The 19,382-nt window shown below is 39.6% G+C and overlaps 1 protein-coding gene across 4 annotated transcripts in view; it reads left to right on the forward strand.

The window, feature by feature from the left end:
- Window positions 1-2,690: 2,690 nt before the first annotated feature.
- The window catches only part of UBR1 (ubiquitin protein ligase E3 component n-recognin 1), a 64,933-nt gene continuing 48,241 nt past the window's right edge, over window positions 2,691-19,382 (forward strand). For all 4 annotated transcript variants that reach the window (XM_033062014.1, XM_033062017.1, XM_033062015.1 and 1 more), the window contains exons 1-5: window positions 2,691-2,797; window positions 14,035-14,291; window positions 16,362-16,440; window positions 17,752-17,862; window positions 19,130-19,260. In XM_033062014.1, coding sequence (XP_032917905.1) covers window positions 2,717-2,797; window positions 14,035-14,291; window positions 16,362-16,440; window positions 17,752-17,862; window positions 19,130-19,260 — 659 coding nt within the window. In that variant the 5' untranslated portion in view covers window positions 2,691-2,716. The remainder of the gene's footprint in view (window positions 2,798-14,034; window positions 14,292-16,361; window positions 16,441-17,751; window positions 17,863-19,129; window positions 19,261-19,382) is intronic.

Consider the following 19,382-nt stretch of genomic DNA (forward strand, 5'->3'; position numbering starts at 1 on the left):
GGCGGCCCGTACCAGTCCAGCAGCAGCGCCACGGCGGCCGCCGCCAGCAGCCCCGCCGCCAGCCCCAGCATCCTGCGCCGCGCCGCCACCGCGCCCGCCCCGGGCGAGCCGTGCGCCGCCAGCCCCGGCACTTCCGCGTCCAGCTCCGGGCGTCCACCTCCCGCGCTCGGCCCGGAGGAGCGATGCCAGCGGGGCCGGGGGTGGGCGCTCCCCCTGTGCTGGAGGTTTCACACGGCGAGGCCGGGGGATCGCGGCTCTCCCCCCGCTGCCTGGGCCTTGAGCGTCCCCGCTCTCCCCTCCAGCCGCAGGGGTGCCTGGAAATGCCTAGGTTAAAACAGAACGAAACCCGGGCGTACGAAGAGAGCAATGCTTCATCCTGCTTCCTTACAAATACAGCATATGAACTTTCGCTTTTTCTCCTGACGGTATTATAATTCTATCTGCTCGGAAATCTAAGCAGTTGACCTATTTTGCTCCTGGTATTTTGAACCTTTTTTTTTTTTTTTTTTTTTAAATATATACATACACACACCATTTTAAACCTTGCTATAGCAACTGCACAGTTTCATAATTGCTAAGTTATTTTTTGCTATCAACTCAGTTTACTAATTGCTGCTCATTTAGTGTTGAGATTTTTTCTTCCCATCTTAAGTATGAATTTAGGTGAAAAAGCTTCTGTCACTTCATATCACTTTTGGAAATCTAACAAAATGTTCTCAAACAACTTCAGATATTACAAGTTTCTAATTCAATGTTGTTTAATTGTAATTATATTTTCTCATATAATTTGTCATAGGGGAAATAATTAATTTTTAGCATTGATAATGATTAGTGTTGATTGATAAAGGAAAAACATTTTTCAGATCAGTTAAACTGCATTAAGATAAGACACATCTTTTTAGGTGTTCTTTATACATAATTTAGCTGCTCTTTTGCAAGACTTATGTATGTTTGCTTTGTTTTTTTTCCCAGCTGCCTCTCATCTTGCTTGTCTACTCTTCCCCCCCCAAAATCCATCCTTTACATTTAGAAATGTTTCTAAATAAACATCAATCAGCAATCCTGGTAATCTTCAGGAGTAATCTTGAAAACTGAAGCTTGCTCACTTCCTTCTTGAAGTTCTACCATTTTATTTTAGCTCCAGCAAGCATTTTGTCTGTATTAAAATTGATCTGAATTCCTGTTTTGTTCTTCTTGCCACTATTACTGTAGTATCCATGGAGATCTTGGTGTTTTGTGCCATTTGTGCCTGGGCAGTGGTGCCAACTTGTTTTTTAAGAGGTTTGCTGACACTTTGCTGTCAGCACATATGGGTTCCATTTTTTTTTAATACTAATTTTTAAGAGTAAGTCTAGCAGTAAGTCTTGTTCAATTAAAGCAGTTGATTTACATTAGCATAACTTCTGGAAGTCCCACAGTACAGCAAACCCACACTGATAGCTAAAAGATGTGGCTAGGCAAGCCGCTAACCCTGCAGCATGGGGGGCTGCAGGCAGCCCGCCTGCCACTTGACTGGGTTTGTTGCTGTCCTGGAATTCTGCCTCGCTTCTCTTGCTCGACTACATTGGAAGCTGGATTATACAATTGCTAGTGTTGATGCCAAAACAGGTGGAGAACTCCAGTAATTACAGTCCAAACTTGGTTGTTGTGCGAACAATACTTCTGGTTAGTGGTCAGCATGCTGTTGGAAAGGATTGGGTACAGATCAGCAATACAGACAGACAGAACGAGATGAAATTGTTAAATGTCTCATGGCAAAATTCACTCTGTATTTTTTACACCTCATACCTAAACCGGTATCAGTGATGGTGATTTTAAGTGACAGATTTCAATAATATACACAAGTCTGCAGGACTTCTTAATATGAAGATGACTGGTAGCTACAGCAGATGAGATTGAGATCTTCAGATGTTCTGAAGATGTAAGAGAAGAATTTTGAGAGTACCTGTGGCTGAGTGCAGTACAAAACATCATTGAATATACCTGAAAAGATCAGGTAAAATATACCTGAAAATTTTATCCCATCCATACTCATAACTGAAGACTGTGGAAAAGCTGCTTGGAGGCTCGAAACAGGAAGACTACAGTGGGAGGAGGCAGTCTTCCCAATATCCAGGATACCATTTGATATGGACTCCAAGATCCAATGCTATGGCTATCGGCCTATTTCCTATTTCAGCCGTAGGAACACAGGGAATTGTGCAACAGGACTGCAACAATCTGGAAAACTTCCGGCAATGCATAGGCCGTGTCTGTCGCGCATCAATCAATCACTGTCCTGGAGATGGTTAAGGAAAGACTGAACGTGACACCCGTGCCACGGGCTGGATGGTAAGGTGGTGTTCGGTCGTAGCTTGGACTCGATGATCTCAGAGGTCTTTTCCAACCTAACTGATTCTGTCATTCCGTGACTCCGTGACTATAGTGCGGGGCGCGAAGTGAACACGCCCACGGTACAGTTTAAGTGCCTGCAGAGGAGCTCCATCCCCGTACCTCAGCGCACAGCACCAACACCACCCCAGCGCCGCCCGGCCCCAGAGCGGCGGCGCGGCCTTTGCTGCGGCCCCCGGGCGCGCAGGCGGCGCTGCCGAGCCCCGCGCGGGGCGGCTGCGCGCGGGCCGGGGGCGGGCCCTGCGCTGCGGGCGCAGCGCCCGGTGACGGCGGCGGCTCCTTCCGGGCCGTGACGGCGCCGCCGGCCGCGTCCCTCGCTCTCAAAATGGCGGACGGAGCCGACAGAGGTCCCGCGGCGGGAGCGCCGGGCGGCCGGGCCCCCGCGCAGGCCCCGGAGCGTGCTATGGTGAGGCTGCAGACCGGCGCCGCGCCGCGGTTCTCCTTGCCCGTCCTCGGGGACTGCCCGTGCCCTGCCCGCGCTGCCGCCCCGCCGCTCGGCCGAGCACGGCTGGCGCTCCGCGGTTGCCGAGCCGAGGGCCGGGACGCGCCGCTGTGCACTCGCCATAGCCGGCGGGAGGCGGCGGCACCTGCCGGGACACGGCCGTGGCGTTGGGGCCAGGGCGGGCGGCCCGGTGCCCCCGTGCCGGCGGGACTGCCACCCGCTCCCGGCGGCCTGCGCTGGCTGCGGCTCCGGGGCTCGCCGGCTCTGCCCGGCAGCGGAGAGCCAGCCCTGCCTTGGCCCCGGCGAGCCGCTGTAATGGCCCACGGGGTAGCGGTTTGTCTCAGTTCCCCGCAGCCTGCCTCAGCCCCTGTCTCCTGTCTTCAGTTGGCACTTAATGACGGAATTAAATGAGATCAAACTTTGGAAAGCTTTAGAGACTGTCCTTTAAGCGTTATAGTGTATATGTGCATCTTAACCATAATCCTTTACCTTCTTTAATTTAAGGAGACTCTACTGTGGAACCAAAAAGGCTGAATAACAAATTATTGTTCTGCAGAGTGTGTGGAGCAGCAAATGGTGTTATTTAGTAAGAATGTAGATGAAAACAGTTTGTTGAATAGAAATATTACTTCTTTTTTTCCTTCTGCAAAATAATCGTCTATGGATGTAATATTTTGTTATTAAACACAATTTGGTGTTGACCCCGTCTAGTGGTAGCATGTAAGTGCCTTCTGTGGTTTTCTCCACAGCCTTGTGTAGTGTTTACTATGTTTGAAACACTTTTATCTAGAGGAGTTTAAAACCCAAAGGCTGACAACTTAGAAAAGGAAGGCAGACAGATGTGTATCGGGACCTTTACATTTTGTGTTCTGTTTTCTGTAACAGTCTGCACACAGCATAGTTTTGAAACTGTTGACTGCTGGTGTTTAAAAGCCAGGTGCTGGCAAGCCTGTGGAATAGCTACTTTTTACGTGATCCTACACACCACTTATAAAAGTAGGAAGATGTTTACTCATGGAACTTGCATGGGGCAGCACCAAGTAAACAACTATTATTCCTTGTACCCTTCTTCTCAGAATTTTAAGTATCTGCAAATCATTAGAAATGATCCTTTAGTCACAGACTTCATTTTTAAGTGCTGTATATTTCTATGATTGAAACAGGCCTATGTGTGGATTTTTTTTTTGAGTAGAAACAGCTTGGTTTTAAACTAGGAAATATGATTTGATTGCATGGTGTCAAAAAATGCAACCCAAGACAGGCAATTTCTTTAAGCTTGTGAACTGTGCATGGTCAGTGGTACTGAGGGTACTAGTGGCAATCAGCAGCAAAGCAATGCAATCAGCCTTTCATTAACTGGGGACCTAAGAGGCTGAGTTATCCCAAGCAATCCATAAAACTGGTAAGAGTGGTATTGTGAAAAACTAAGAGAGGGTTCTTGAAGAGATCCTCAGCTGCTCAAAGGTGATGCTAGTCCACTAAGTTGTCTTAATTTTTATGTGATTTCAGCCAATTGAAAGTGTCTGGACCAGAATTATTATTCCAAGGATGGCAGTTAGCCATCCAGACTGTTACTGCCATACATCCAAGCAAACTGCAGGGATTTTGACAGGGAGTAGGGGATGACAGTGTGTTATAAAAAGGGAGAAGAGGAACCTGGGACGTGTACTTAGGTTGTGCCTGACAGCATTTGTGATGTTAGATAGCAAACCTGGCTATAGTGATGCTAGAGACAGCTGTAATCTGGAAGCAGTACACCCAGTTTACTGCTGAACTAAAGATGGTACTAGGCAGATGGAACTAGTGTATCCTGCCTGACTTGAACTTTCGCTGTGGTGCTGGAATTGGAAAGTTGTGTGTGGCAGAAAGAACTGTTAAAATAGGGTGAGCTTTGGCCTCACTGAGTTGGTCAAATCTGTCTCAATGTCAGAGTAGTTATTCAGACTCTTGCTCCTCTGTTCATCTCTGGCTTTGGGTGCCATTGGTTGCAGTGCAGCACCACATGTGGCTGCAAACCTTCCCAGAGTGCTGGGTGCATGATGCAGGATTACCTGAATGATTCTTCAGGAGCCAGCCTGATTCTGGAATGGATGATGATGACTCAGGTAATAAACTCTTCTGCACCCAGCCCAAGTGAGTGATGTCTTCTTTGCATTTATCTCCAGCTGTACGGGTTGGACGACTGTGGTTGAAGATGCTGAACTTGGTGTTTCACTGCAGTAGTTGAAGTCATGTCCTGTCTGTGTTTCTGCTTTTCCATAGTGGCTGTATTGCTCCCTGAGCTGTCCTGGAAGAGAGTGGGCTGAATTTAATGCTGATTAAGTAGTAAACCCTGTCTACCAAACTCGAGTTTACTTCCTTTGCTTTCCCAACAGCATCTACAGTTTACTTGGCTGACTGATGGGCTGGATTTGGCTTGTCTAGTAGTTGGCTAGCAGGCACTGCTGGTGGCCTGACAAAAGCCTGCTTTGCAGGCTGGATCCAGCCCTTGGTTGGTTGTCCATTTGTATTCTGAACAAATTCCAGTTTGACTCCTGCCTGCTTTTGTGTCTGCTACCTGGAGCAGGGCTTTGATATTAAGCTGTTTCAAGGATTTTAAATTTACATTGAGTCTTCAAATTTTCATGTATGTGTACCTTCTCAGTAATATTTGTGAAGAAAAGGGATTTTTCTTTAAGGTTCTTTCTTTTGTCATCAGTCAGAATGCCTAAAAAAAGCTGAAATGTAAGTGATATAGTGGAGTACAAGAAGAGAAAAGCTTATATTATTAGGATGTTTCCTTTAAAGACAGGAAAATTCCAGATTTCAGTTTCATAGTGTAAAACATGATACAGGCACTTACGCATTTTAAGGGATTTCAGACCTTTTGTTTTCATTCAGTGCTGTTACATAGTTGAGAAAATGTTTGAGGAGTCCTGCTACCATAGATGTGTTGTAATCAAGTAGTATTATGGAGGGGATATTCATATTCATGTGCAGGTTATGTTTGAAGTTAGTGAAATCCGAGTCAGGCATCTTACTTGGAGGTGCAGCATCTTCTAAACTAAGTTGGCCTGCTTAGACCAGATGACATGTCCATATAACTTTACTTTGTTAAGCTAAATTTGTTTAAAACTTCATTTTAAGTAAACCATCATATCCTTTAGTGTAATTAAGCCCTGAAATGCACATGGTCAAAACCATTGTATTTAGAACAGTGCAGCATGTTGGCAGGACAGTGCTTACTGTACACTTGTGTCAGTGTCCAAGAAATGGAGCTGTGAAAGTTGCAACAGGTAACTGGAGCATGGCCCAGATCCTGTTTGTATTCCTGTATTTACTGAAGTGCTTTCACATTGTTTTGGCATCAAGCAATGCTGTGGTTTTTTCTTCCCTGTCAGCTTTCATTTTTATTCATACTTACTGGTAATTTTTGTGGCTTTTGTTTGTGCAGGGCTGAACAGATTGTAAAGGTTTCTGCTGTCTTTGTTCGAGTCCACATAAAGTGCACAATGTGTGGTTGCTGTTGTCCTGTTACAGTATTGCAGTTGTGAGACATATGTGGCTCCAGGAGAAAGCAGTGGATATTCCTGATAGCATGTAAGTGTTTCAGAGTCTCCTAGATGTATGTCACAGCAGTAGAGAAGTTAGGGATAAACAGGTTGGATTTGGTGTATAAAGGAAGTGTTTTGAGGGATGCAGAGTGAGTGCTAAGTATGGATAGAGTCACCTGAATTTTTCTGCACATTCCTTCACCGCAGAATTAGACTGTATACAGTGGACCTTAAAAATGATGATAATTGGAAAATTAGGTAAGTGGGATTACACAGGAAGTTTTTAAAAATAGCACTGGTGTTGTTTTCCACCTTCCATTAATGAATTACTTCTTTGTAAATATTCACTGTGTGTTTTAAAGTGCAGCCTGGTGCTTGCTAAGGCTTTTCATGGATGTCCCGTTCCTTCAAATGTAGGAGACCACAGCGTGGATGTTAAGGACCAAAGAAAGAATCAAAGTATTTCCTTTGTTTCTCTGGAAACAAAATAAAAATGATCTGTTGAATGAATAGTCAGAACTTAAAATTCAATTTCAAAGTCTCACAGAATATTATAAGTAACTCTGCAAAGATCATTTTGCTGTTTTTGTAGGGAGAATAACTTTCCCCCCAAAATAAGTATTTTGCACATTGTTTTGGTTTACTATGTGATACTAAATTCCTGCTACTCTGGTGTTAGTTGTATGTTGCTCTGTACCAAAAGCAGGTTTCACCAAAAATTTTGGAACATGAAAATCTGATTAGATTTCATGCTTCAAAGACTTGAAAATTTGTTCTAGAATTCCTGACTATTTTGCCTGTTGAACCTACTTAGTAGTAGTAGTATCCTCCTAATTTTGCAGCATATTTAGGCTGGAGTGTCCATTTAGAAGGGAGATACAATAGAGATACCTCCAGCATGGCAGAGAGAACTACAGGTCATTATTTGACTCCAGTTGTCTTTTTGGCCCCCAGGTTGCTTTCAGGTGCTTAGTCCCATGAGCTGCAGATGTGCTCTTGTGGTTTTGGAGGTGCCTGTGATTTAAAAGTGACCTGTAGTTTCCAAGAGGTCGAGCATCTTGAGTCTTTGCTCGTTTACCCTGAAGAAGACATGAGTTTTAGCTGTCCAGCAGCTGAAGCAGTACCATATGGTGCTGGTGGTCACTTCTTCTCTGGTGGTCACCTATTTGCTCTGGTTCAGCTCAGCTGGCAGTCCTTGGTGACTGCTGGAATCGAGGTAGATTATACTGCAGACAAAGCTTTAGTAGCTTGTGCTGGTTTTGAGTCTCATTCCCAGTGGGCAAACACCTGCATCATTAAAGCATCTTTTGACATAAATTGGCACCATTGGCTTTGGCTCAGGGGCCAAAGTTAAATGAGTGTAGAGATCAAAAAGTTCTTTTATGTCTTGAGGTCGAAGTTGATGTTTTGTTAGGACAATGTTAGACAGTCTTGAATGTTACCCATGATGTGCCAAGGGAAAATAACTTTTGAAACCTAACTTGCTTCTTCTAGTGTAGTTACTGACAACCAGAGCAGACTGAATGCTGAAGTTTGGTAGTATGATTTGGTTTTTTTAGCCATGTTGTATAAAGGAGTTGACTGATGCATCAGAAAACAGATAATTTGTATTTGAGTTCTAAACAGTCATTTTTTTACAGCTGAGATTCTCTACTAAAATATTTGCTGGGCTTATGAATGTGACAAAACAGAGTAAGTTTCTATTTTACCTCCCTGAACTCTGCCCTTCCAGAGATGGAATTAATTTCTAGAGTTTATTTTTAAAACCTCTTCTTTGTGGAATATATATCTTTGAGGCTGAAATAAATTGCCTTGTCTTAATGTTGTTTTTACTAAAAATAATGCCTAGGTGTTCTGTACTGTAGTTGGATCTTGTTTTCAGTGCATTAGAAAACTGATAATTTTAAACCATAATAATAAGTAGGAAAAATGGAATGAAAATTTTGAAAGCAGAACCCTTATATGAAAATGTTAGTTCAAGAATCCTTTTAACTTTCCTTCCAAAGAAATTTCAAGTATTTTGCATACTTTTCAAAGAACTGGTGCATATATCCTTTTAAAATGTTTTATGTTTTCTCAGTTAGTTAGACAATATTAGAATAAAAGTCTTCTGAGATGTTATCCTGCTAATCTCTGTTTAACTTGTAGCAGATGTTCTGTGCTTTAAAGCTGCCTTTTGCATTTGATACTTATGTTGAATGGCACCTGCTTGAAATCAGCATGTCCCCAGCATTTTAAATATTTACTTTAAAAATCCTGCTTTTTCTAGTTGCTTTGACAGGCAACTGATATTGTTGTCTTGTGCCTGACAGATATTTGCTATGCTTAACAAAGTATTTTACTCTTCCTTTTATCCGGAGTGCTGGACCAGGTACAGGTTTTAGTTCATATTGCTGGTAGTGTCTCTTCCTTCATATTTGTTGTGTGGTGTTCATAAATATTAACATTCCTTTTCACTGATTAGATTAATGTATAGATCTAAAAATAGTCTTGACATTTAGGCAATCACTTTTGCATCAAATGATCAGCTTGTCAATCAGTGCAGTTTAAGAACAACTGCTTTTTATAATATTACCTCATGCAAGATGTTAGTTTGAAAAGACTTCAGAATTCCAAGAGAACCGTGCTTAGAAGGTAGATCAAAAATTGTCATGGAACGCACAGCTACTGAATTAATGTACTTAATAAATCTCTGCAATGATAAAGAAATTCTGTCATAGTGGCAAGAAATCTCATTTGAGAGTCTGCAGGGGAAAAGTGAATCGAAAGTGTTGTTAACTTTTTCTCCCTGGTTTTTCTTATACGCTTCCTTCTTTATCCTTCCTGATATTATTTGTAGTATTCATAAGTGGAATGTGTTTGTGAAAGACAAAATTGGATATGGATATATTTGCTATATCAAATACAAGTATTTTGCGTATTTTATAGCAGTATTTGTAGGCAAATATAATTTCTCAACCTCTGACCTTTTGGCATGATGCTTATTTAAAGGGTTTGGAAAAGCTACAAACTGTCCTTTTACACGTAGGATAAATCTGCATATTTGGTTGAAATTGACATTTGAGAAAACCTCTCTATGGTTACACATGGGAAGAAATTCTAGTCAGATCCCGCAGAGGAGAAGATGTTTCCCATGCAAGAGAAGAAATGGTTTGCTAATGGTTTGCCCTCAAAGAAGTATTGTGAAGCAATGCTTCTGTCACAGTGTTCTTCTGAAGAGTCAATAAAGATGACAAATTACTACTTTTGTTATACAGCACAAATCAAATGTGGTGGGCAAAATGGTTTCTGTGTCTGCTCTTCTAACAAAACTGCTAACACTTGAGAAACACAGCTTTGCAACTCCTACCTTTCTTTTTCTTCCTCTTTCATACAGTTTGAGAATTATCTTGATCTTTAAAGAGGTGAATGTGACAGGAATGTGTGATTGAGGTAGGAAAGGAGATGAGTCTGGAACAGGTTAGAGATATAAAGTATAAAAGCAGAGATAGGAGGCTGTGTATCTTTGGCATACACTCTTCACTAGTGTCAGGTTGAGTGCCACCTTTGTCCGCAGTTTCCAATCCCTGTGAATGCCCACCAACATGGTGTGGATGTTACTCTCCCTCTGCAGGAAAGGTGGTGGTGTGCTGCTGCAGTGAGAACTCCTTTAGCTCATTCTGGTCACTCTTTGTGAGAGTTTCATTTCCATAGCCATGTGGTGATATGACTGTTTCTTTGGCAAACTTTTAATTAAAAGTGAGAAAATGACCAAGAAGTCTATTGGAAGAACTCTACTGAGGACACTAATGCAAATATTTAAAAGCTGAGCAATTTCAGAATTCAGATTTTAAATGAAGTTCTAATTTGCTCCAGATGTGAAGGTGGTTCTTTTTCCTAAAATCAGTAATTTTAATTTTGCAGTCCAAAAATATTTTGCAGTGGGATAGAGTAGAGTGTATTCAGCCAACTTCCTCTGGGCTTTCCTCTGTTACCTTACAGCATTGTGGCCCCCTCGGAGTAGGGTGTGAGTGCCTCGGGGGCTGAGGAGAGCTGACTGATAGTATTATTTTGGTTACATGGTAATGTTTCTTCTTTAATTGTGTTATTTCATGGCTTCTGCCTCTTTCAGTACTGTACTTCAAATTTACTCTTGACTGGAATCAAATCTGGAAAATAACTTTTCTCTAGAGCTTACTAGTAGCAGAAATTAGAAGATTAGTAGAGATTGACAAAGAAATAAGATTTTTCCTTATGAACTGTTTGAATCACACAAAGATTGAGGCACCTCTGCAGGTCATTCTGTTCAAGCTCCTTGCTCCAGCAGGGTCACCTAGAGCAGGTTTCCCAGGACCATGCTGAGCTGTCTTTTGAATATGTCAAAGGATGGCATTTCCTCAGGACTGCCTGTGCCAGGGTTGGGCAGAAAGCTGCAGTGTGAGCCTCATCTCGGCTTGCAAATGTCTTGGACATCAGTTTGGCTTTTCTAGGCTTCCTGCTCATCCTGTCAGTAAGTACAAAAATCCCTATCAATTGATGAATAATTTTTAAAAATATATATATTGTAGCAATTGTGTACTTGACAGGTATGAGCTCAGGTAAGGGAATGAGTGAGCAGAGGGAAAGTGTGACTTCTCAAACTGTTGAGTTTCAATATATGGGCACAAGGGGACAAATTGAAGAGTCAAGTTTAATCTAGGGGTTGTTTTATTTGGCAGATTTTGGATTGTTGATAGTTTTGTATGTAATTTTATACTTTCGAACATAATATAGTAAAAAGATTTTGATGAAAGGTACAAATTACTTCCCATAAGTAAGGAGGCCCAAAGGGTATGGGATAAGACTGACGTTTAGCCTGGTGCAGCTTTTAGAAATAAGAAAAATAATGTCTTTGTTTCTCTTGTGAGTATAATGAGTATTTCCTGGGTGATGTACAGGCTGAGCATGTATTTTAGTGGGCTTACCAGAAGGCAGACAGACTGCCTGAGAAAGTTCTCTTGCTTCCCTTGTTCCCTCTCCTTTCCTACTTCCTGTCCTCTCTTCTTGGAACAACGTTTAAATAGACTTAAGAGCTTTGCACAAGAATGTTTGAAATGCTTGTGAGTTTGACTGTGTGAGAACCCATTTTACACTTCTGGCAGATTTTCAGGGAAGCTTAACTCCGTGTTTCTTGAAACTGTGACATATTCTGGACCAACAATGCAGGAGCTAAACTTGCACCAACTGTTGGGAATGTGGGTTATTAAGATAGAGTGGTACAGACTGGGGTTCTCTTGTCCTCCACGAACAGAGCGTGCCAAAGGACCACATCCCACCCTCCAGCATTAAAAAAACACAGGCACAAATTGGGAGGGGAATGATGATACCATGATGCAGTATAGGCAAGATAAAATAAAAACAAGTTACAGGAGGAAACATGTTTAATCAGAAACACTAAATTACGAAGTTTTGTTATAAGAATAATTCACTTCTACTCATTTAAAATCTGATGCATAAAAAAATAAACACGTGATCAAGTGATTCAGTTTTCAGCTGCCTCTTAAAATTGAGTATCTTTCTCAATCCCATTAGCTGTGTGTGATATTTTTCTTTTTTCAGTGTTAATATGCAAGTATCTGATACATTTGGATTTAAATTTTAGGGTTTTTTTACAATTTTGTATCTTTATGCCCAGGGTAAGCATCACTTTTATTTAATAAAAATGTTGTTAGGTAGTTGAATATTTTGAATAAATTAATTAAAAGGCAACCATTTAATTTTTTTTTTTTGTGTTGTTGTTGTTCCTTAGGTCTGAATATGTGAAAATAAATACATACCTATATATTTGTGTGCATGTGTATTATGTATGTACAGGTTGCGTGTGTATTACATATGTTTATGCTACTGCTTTTATGACCAATACAGTAAATTCAGTGGTGCTTGTTGCTCAGGTGAAATTCTGGAACAAAATTTATTGGTTAGTATTGGAATTAGAATTAAAATAACTGGTTCCTTTCACCTTGTGAATGGGTCATTGTTTTCAGATAATAATGGGTAGGTTTGAATGCTTTGTGATTCAAGAAATCTGATTGGACTGATCAAGCTATTGCACTTACAAAATCAGAATATTTTAATATGACTGTGAATGAATCTGCTGTTCTGCTGGACGACATTACCCATGGCTTGTCTTTTCCAGCAGCTTCTGCCATGCATTTTCACTATGATAAATGAAGTAATGGACTACCTAAGCGTAATACTGAGGAAGATTGATGGCCAGAAAAGTAAAGGATTGAGGATTTTTTGCTTTTCACATAAAAAGTTAAATAGTCTACTTCTTTGAGCCTTCTTTCAGTCTGAGCCCTTTGGTGGTTGCTTTGCTCATTCCCTGCTTGCCGGCCTGGAGAAAATTCCTTTTAGAACTGTTTCTGAAGTTACATATGTATTTTTTTTTCTTGCACTCATCTTGAATCTTTTGTGCAGTTTTGGGCACCACAGTATAAGAAGGATACAAAGCTATTAGAGAGCATTCAGAGGAGGGCAGCAAGGATGGCAAAGGGCCTAGTATGAGGAGTGGTCGAGAACACTTGGTCTGTTCAGCCTGGAGGAGACTGAGGGGAAACCTCACTGCAGTCTGCAACTTCCTTGTGAGAGGACAAGGAGGGGCAGGCACCGATCTCTCCTCTGTGGTAACCAGTGACAAGACCTGAGGGAACAGCATGGAGTTGTATCAGGAGGGATTTGGGTTGGATGTTAGGAAATGATTTTTCACCCAAGTGGTGGTTGAGCACTGCAGTAGGCTCCCTGGAGAAGTGGTTGTGGCTCTAATCTTGCCAGAGTTCCAGGAAGCATTTGGACAATGCTCTTAGGCACATGGTGTGATTCTGTGGGACTGTCATATTTTGGGCTTAATGATCCTTTTGAGTCCCTTCCAGCTTGGGATATTCTATGACATTTGGATGGTAACCAAGGTTGTATTTGAAAGGATGTTGTCTTTAAGAGCCTTGTCTGATTTGCGGTGGCATAATACGAGAGAGAATATTCAGACTTGAAAGACAGAAATAGGACCATTGGAGAGAACTGCTTGGAGAAGTAAAGAAGTTGCAAGTAAAGTTGTGGACTAAGAATGTCAAGTCAAAACACAAGTACTTTCATTAATTGTCTTACAAAAATGAAATTGCGGTTTAGTCTGGTTTCCCAATGACAATAAGTTTATATGATCATTTGGGCTTCTTTCTTCCTCAGTAGAAATTGACTTCTGATGACCAGTTCAACAAGGCTTTCAGAAGACCATTAAGTTGATACGTGTTTTGTGATTATCAGCAGGAAAATGAATAAATCCCAAACTTTGCTCAGCTGTGGCATTTCCTTCCATTTGTCAGCAGCTGAACAAATATCAAGCTTCATATATTGGTTGGGCTGTTGGGAAGAGTGTAGTTGAAAATTAATTAGTACATGGATTTCTCTACAGTAGTACAGTACTTGCCAACTGCTGCTTAGAGTGTTTTAGTAGAAGACTTCAAAGGAACAGAGGTTGTTGTGGTAAAGTAGCAGAGAGATCATTGGAAATCCATGGTTTCTTGGATTTTATTGCTTAAAGAACTGACTTCTGATGTAGGAAAGACTTCTGAATTCACAGTAGAAGTGTGTAATCATATTTTCTTTATGTGTACATATTTGTTTGTTTATCTGTGGGTGTACTTTTTCTTGCAGTGGTGTGATGAAAGATTCGACTTCCAAGCTACATTTTTACAGTGCTTGGCAAAACATGTGCCCAATATTTACTCAGCTGAAATGGACCCCTTGGTGGAGAAACAAGAAGAAATGGTCCAGGCAGCAATATTATATCCCCTGGAATGTTATTTGTTTGGGGAGGACCCAGATGTATTCCTGGAGAAGCTACAACAGAGTAGAACCTCCCAGCTCTGTGGAAAGGTGTTCAAAGGAGGGGAGACAACATACTCTTGCAGGTAAGAATGAAGGTGTGTTGTCACCAATGTTCCTGTCTGAGATAATACAGCAAAGTGCTTTAGTAAAATCAGTTGTGCTGCTAACTACTCATTGCTTGTGATACTTCTTTGCTTAACTGATGCTGACATTTGTTTCCCGTTTCAAACCATTTTAGAGTGAGGAAAATTGCATATGAAAAGAAGGCTCTGGCAAAGAAATGGGGAAGGAAATGGAAAGGTTACTAAAAATACTGAAAACTATTGGTTAAAAGTGTTGGATGATAGGGTATGAATATGGAGACTGTATCTGAATTGAGGGATACAGTACTCACCCTTTTAAAGTCTGAAACAGAATCCAACATTTCTGAGCGCCATCATTGGCAATAGCTGTGTGACCAATGGTAATTTTTTCACCTGTTTTTCTCAACCTGAAGTATATTAAAGATCGCAGCTCGTTGATTTGATGAAATTAATTTTATTAATTTCTATTAATACAAGTTCATTAATGAGCATCATGAGTAAAAATATAGTAATGTTAAAAAGCCAGAAGTTTTAGTGGTGAATGTAAAGGTTGCAACAGTTCTGGCAGTTGATGAGCATTAATATGATGCTGTTGCCATAGTTTATTCTAATTCTCAGATTATTTTGAAAACCTAGAAAATTTAATTAGAAGTATTGAAAGAATATTATTAAGGATGAAATGCACTATCAATAAAAAATCCATCCCTTAGAATTTAGGAAGTGTCAAAATGAAAGCTCTCTATAAACTTTGTTTATGAATTGCACTGTAAAGTTTTAATCATTGACATACTCTTCCAACCTTTTCTAGGAATCAGCTAGTGTTGTGTATGAATGAAGAATGGTCTTTGAAGAAATCTTGCTGTGTGTACTAGAAAGTCTGTAGTGAGTGGCATAGTTGTACAAAAGAAAAGGCTGGACAAGGCAATTTAGTGCTGCTAGAACAGGAATAATTTTCTTCCTACCTCTCCAGAGTTCATGTATAGTAGCAGGCAAAAAGACGAAGCTAAATATCTCAGAGTTGGTCTCCTTTTTATTTTTTTGAGTTTCAGTCTTGCAAAAATGTGGTTGTATTTATACAAGATACCGTACGTACTACTGCAACCGAAGCTGGATATCTGTTTGCTTTAGGCTTCTAAAATGCTAAAAATAAAGGATAGGCTGCAGTTCTACAATCTGTATGTCTTGAATTGGGTAATCAAATCTAACAGACACTTCTACCTTTTTTTTTTTTGATTCATCTTTTAGTAGATTTACGGTAATAAATGAATTTTACTGAAGTATTAAATTAATGTAATGATTATTATAATCTGAAGGTTTGGAAGGAAGTTATTTCTGTCATCAGAATTACTGTGATATTTTAGTTGTAGAAGAAACTTGCACTAGATGTTGAACAATGGTATAGAGTAAAAAATTTGATATGTTGTCATTTAGCAGCTGTGGTCCACATTTTGCAAAGAATAAAACAGCATTTAAAGAAAAAAGTGACCATGTTTTAAGGAAAAAGGCAATATATAAAAATATGTATGTGAAACATAGGATAAAATGGAAATAGATTGCCCGTGAGTAATTGCATATTTTCAGGCATTTAAGTGCATGAGTGAAGCTGTACAAGTTACATTGCAAAGTACATATTCCTAGCTCATTTAGAAAGTAATTATTTTCAGATTTTAGCTTCTGTTTTAAGTTAGAAACATAACCTAGTATAAGTGTAGCCAAAGTTTAGTCAGCAGGCTGACTGTTGACTGACGTTGGAAAAAATAATAAAGGTTAATTCAGAGTCATCACTGGTTTTCCTAGCTGATTGTTCTTAACAAAACCTGAAAAAGTTTTGCTAAGCAAGTTTTGAAAGTGGAAATTGAGCATGTTTTTGACAGATTATGATATAACAGATTTGAGTACATGGCTCAAACTTAACACTGGTTACTCCATGTCACAGAAGGAGGATGAAAGTCAGTGTTTTTATAATTTGGATCTGTTGTTAATCTCAATTTTTCTTCTTTTCAGTCTTTTGTGCATTAAAATTTCAGGTGTTTATTTTAGAAAGTTTTCCACTTACCATTTTTCTTGCAGAGACTGTGCAGTTGATCCAACTTGTGTGCTCTGTATTGACTGCTTCCAGAATAGCATTCACAAAAATCACCGGTACAAGGTAGGAAAATCTTATTTTAAGAAATGGTCCTTGTAGCTTCAGAGAAGTTCTTTTGAGGTTATAATAAACTGCATAGAAACAATTAGTAATTTTATTATTTAAAAAATAAATTCTGGAATTTGTGAGTTACTTAATCTCTCTTGTGTTTCTAGCTATGTAAAGTTCTTCTAAGAACAGCTGCTTGCTAATTGAAGAAACAAAAGAGAAAGGAGTGTTTATTAATGCATCTAGCATTATTCTCTTTGATAATTTAATGGAAGTGTAGTTCAGATCAAAGAACTGTGACTGAAAATGACAGTTGTGTCCTAAGTTCCAGTCAGTTCTGTTGGGATATAAGTAACGTGAAAACCCAGGGAAAACAGACAGTAATGATTACAGAGTGCTTTGGAACCACAGCTGAGAAGCTGTTATCATTTCCTTATTTTTCAGTAAATTCTTCAGGCAGAACATCAGTTATGGAAATAGGTAGTCAGGTGAGAGCAAATTTGTAGCATTTTCGTCTGAAGAATACAGGATGTGCTCTTTATAGATTCATAGTCCCTTCCAACATAAATTATTCTAAGGAGGTCACCTAGTCCAGCCTCCTGCTTGAAGCATATCTAATTAGATCAGGTTATTTTAAAGTGTTTCAGGTAAATAACAGATTTTTGAACATCTTTTTATTGGGTCAGAGGTTTTTTTAGAATTATTTCAAGATCAGGGATTTGGAGGAAGCTAAGGATAATTGTTTTTGCCTGAGTTTCGTCTGAGCTTTCTGTCAGAATGGAGGGTCAGAATTTGTACTCTTCTGAAAGTACAATGCAAAGTTAAAATTATAAAAATGTATTTAGATGCTGATCATGTAATCTTTTTTTGCTTAGAGGTAGAGGCACTACCTGTTAAATATGCACATTGTTTTTTTATACTATTTTCTTAGCTTGATGAAGTAATTTTTAAAAAGGCATTAAACAGCTTTGCTGTAATTTTGTGAATAAACCCAGAAATATTTTGCCATTTATGAAACACTCATCACTCATAGGCTTTTTCACTTACTTTCAAGTTAAATTTTTCTAGGACTTGCATACCTTTCTATGGCAGCAGCTCTATTTTTTTCTTTACTTTCTGCTCAAAAAGTTTATCTTTTACCCCTGTTCTACTCTAGTTAGGTTCCTTTTATCTAAAAAAAGGTGTGCTAAGTCCACTGGTTATGCAGTGGTTCTTCTGTTTTTAAGTAGGTGTTTATACTCGTGTTTGATTTAAATAATGCACGTTGCTCTTTTCCTCTTGCTTTTTATGGGCGTGTTTCATGACTGAAATACATGTTTTTTCCAGATGCATAGCTCCACTGGAGGTGGGTTCTGTGACTGTGGGGATACAGAGGCATGGAAGGCTGGACCGCTGTGTACTAAACATGAGGCTGGAGCATCAGGTTCTCCAAAAGAAGTAAGAATATTGTGTAAAGTGAAGTTAATAAATGTTGTAAATGTTACCTGTGTATTCCTGTTGTATAACTCATGTAACAGGTTCAGTCAAGTTCATTCAGGATTTCCTTTGTCAAGGTGTCTGAGAACAAACATATGTGCTAGACATCACTTGGGGTTTTTTTGCTTTTTTGTCAGAGGCAGTTTCATCTACCTGTCTTGAGCACTTGAGTCTTTCATTTGGAATTAAATTTGAAGTCTCTTGTTCTTTTGTTAGTGTATTACTCAGTTCTTATTTACAAATATTTGGTTTCCCAGTGGTTAGCAAATGTTTAGAAGTTTGATTTTAGTATTTTCTCTTTTCTGCATTACTGCATTATTGAACAATTGCATTTTCAGTTACTTTTGGTGTATGATCTGTCACTATGACTAAAAAAAATTTCTGTACCTGGAAACTAACCTCTTATGCTAGGATGTCTCATGGTTATTGTACCTCATAAAGGAGCATGTTAACAAGAAATATACCATTTTACAAGGAATTCTTAAAGGGAATGTAGGCAAATTAGTTGCTTGGTAAAATTTGGATTTTTTTCGGAGTCCTTAATTCTGAGATGATCATTATGAAAAACCTCAACATTTGTCATTGCAAACAGAACCCTAGTCCCTGATGGTTTTACAGCAAACGTACTGTTATTTATGTTCTGGTCAAAAAGTTGAATGGAAAGGGAATAAAAAGCACTGGTGTTACAGAAAAATAAGATAAAATTTTCCTTCACTTTTTCATCTTTCTGTTTGAAGAAAGTTAATGGATTTCAGAAATAAAAATGATTGAAGCTTCCATAAGGAGTAATTTGTTTGCCACTTGGAGCTTGTTGCTTGGTTTACACTGCAAACTTTTAATATCTATAGGAATGCAGAAAGCTGTTAAACAGCTTTTTGAATGCGCTTTTTTAAAAAAAAGTGTAACTAACGTATTTGATGAGGCCTTTCATAGAATAGTCCTAGATAAAACATGGATGCATAAAGAAAGGTATATGAAACTGTTGGAATACTACTGAGACCCCTTGGGATGAAATAACTTTGAAAAGAAGAAATTAGGTGAGATAAATTTCCTTGAAAATCATTAAAAGGATGATTTCCTGATTATAGTACAAGTATAGTATAGTACAAGTATGTATGTATGATTTACAGTATATCTATACATATTATAGTATAATTTCCTATTCCCAACCCTCCTTTAATTTTTTTTCAGGTTCTTTTCCATGCTAATATTATCTCATGTTTTACAGAATTCTGGATGTCAGTTGAATGAAGAAATTATGGAGCATTCTAGGAGAGTGTTTCCCTCTGTGATAAAATACATTGTAGATATGCTTATCTGGGAGGAAGAGAAGGAACTGCCTGTGGAGCTCACCATTAGGTAGGGAGTGTTTCCAGCTTTCTTTTCACTGCGTTAGCAACTTGGATGGGAAGGGCTCCTGAGCCAGCCTGATCCATGGCAAAGTGGCAGGTCTTGGTGCACAAGGGAGGAAATGCCGGGGG

The sequence above is a fragment of the Catharus ustulatus genome, chromosome 6, assembly GCF_009819885.2.
Source record: "Catharus ustulatus isolate bCatUst1 chromosome 6, bCatUst1.pri.v2, whole genome shotgun sequence".
In the NCBI taxonomy this organism is placed as follows: domain Eukaryota; kingdom Metazoa; phylum Chordata; class Aves; order Passeriformes; family Turdidae; genus Catharus; species Catharus ustulatus.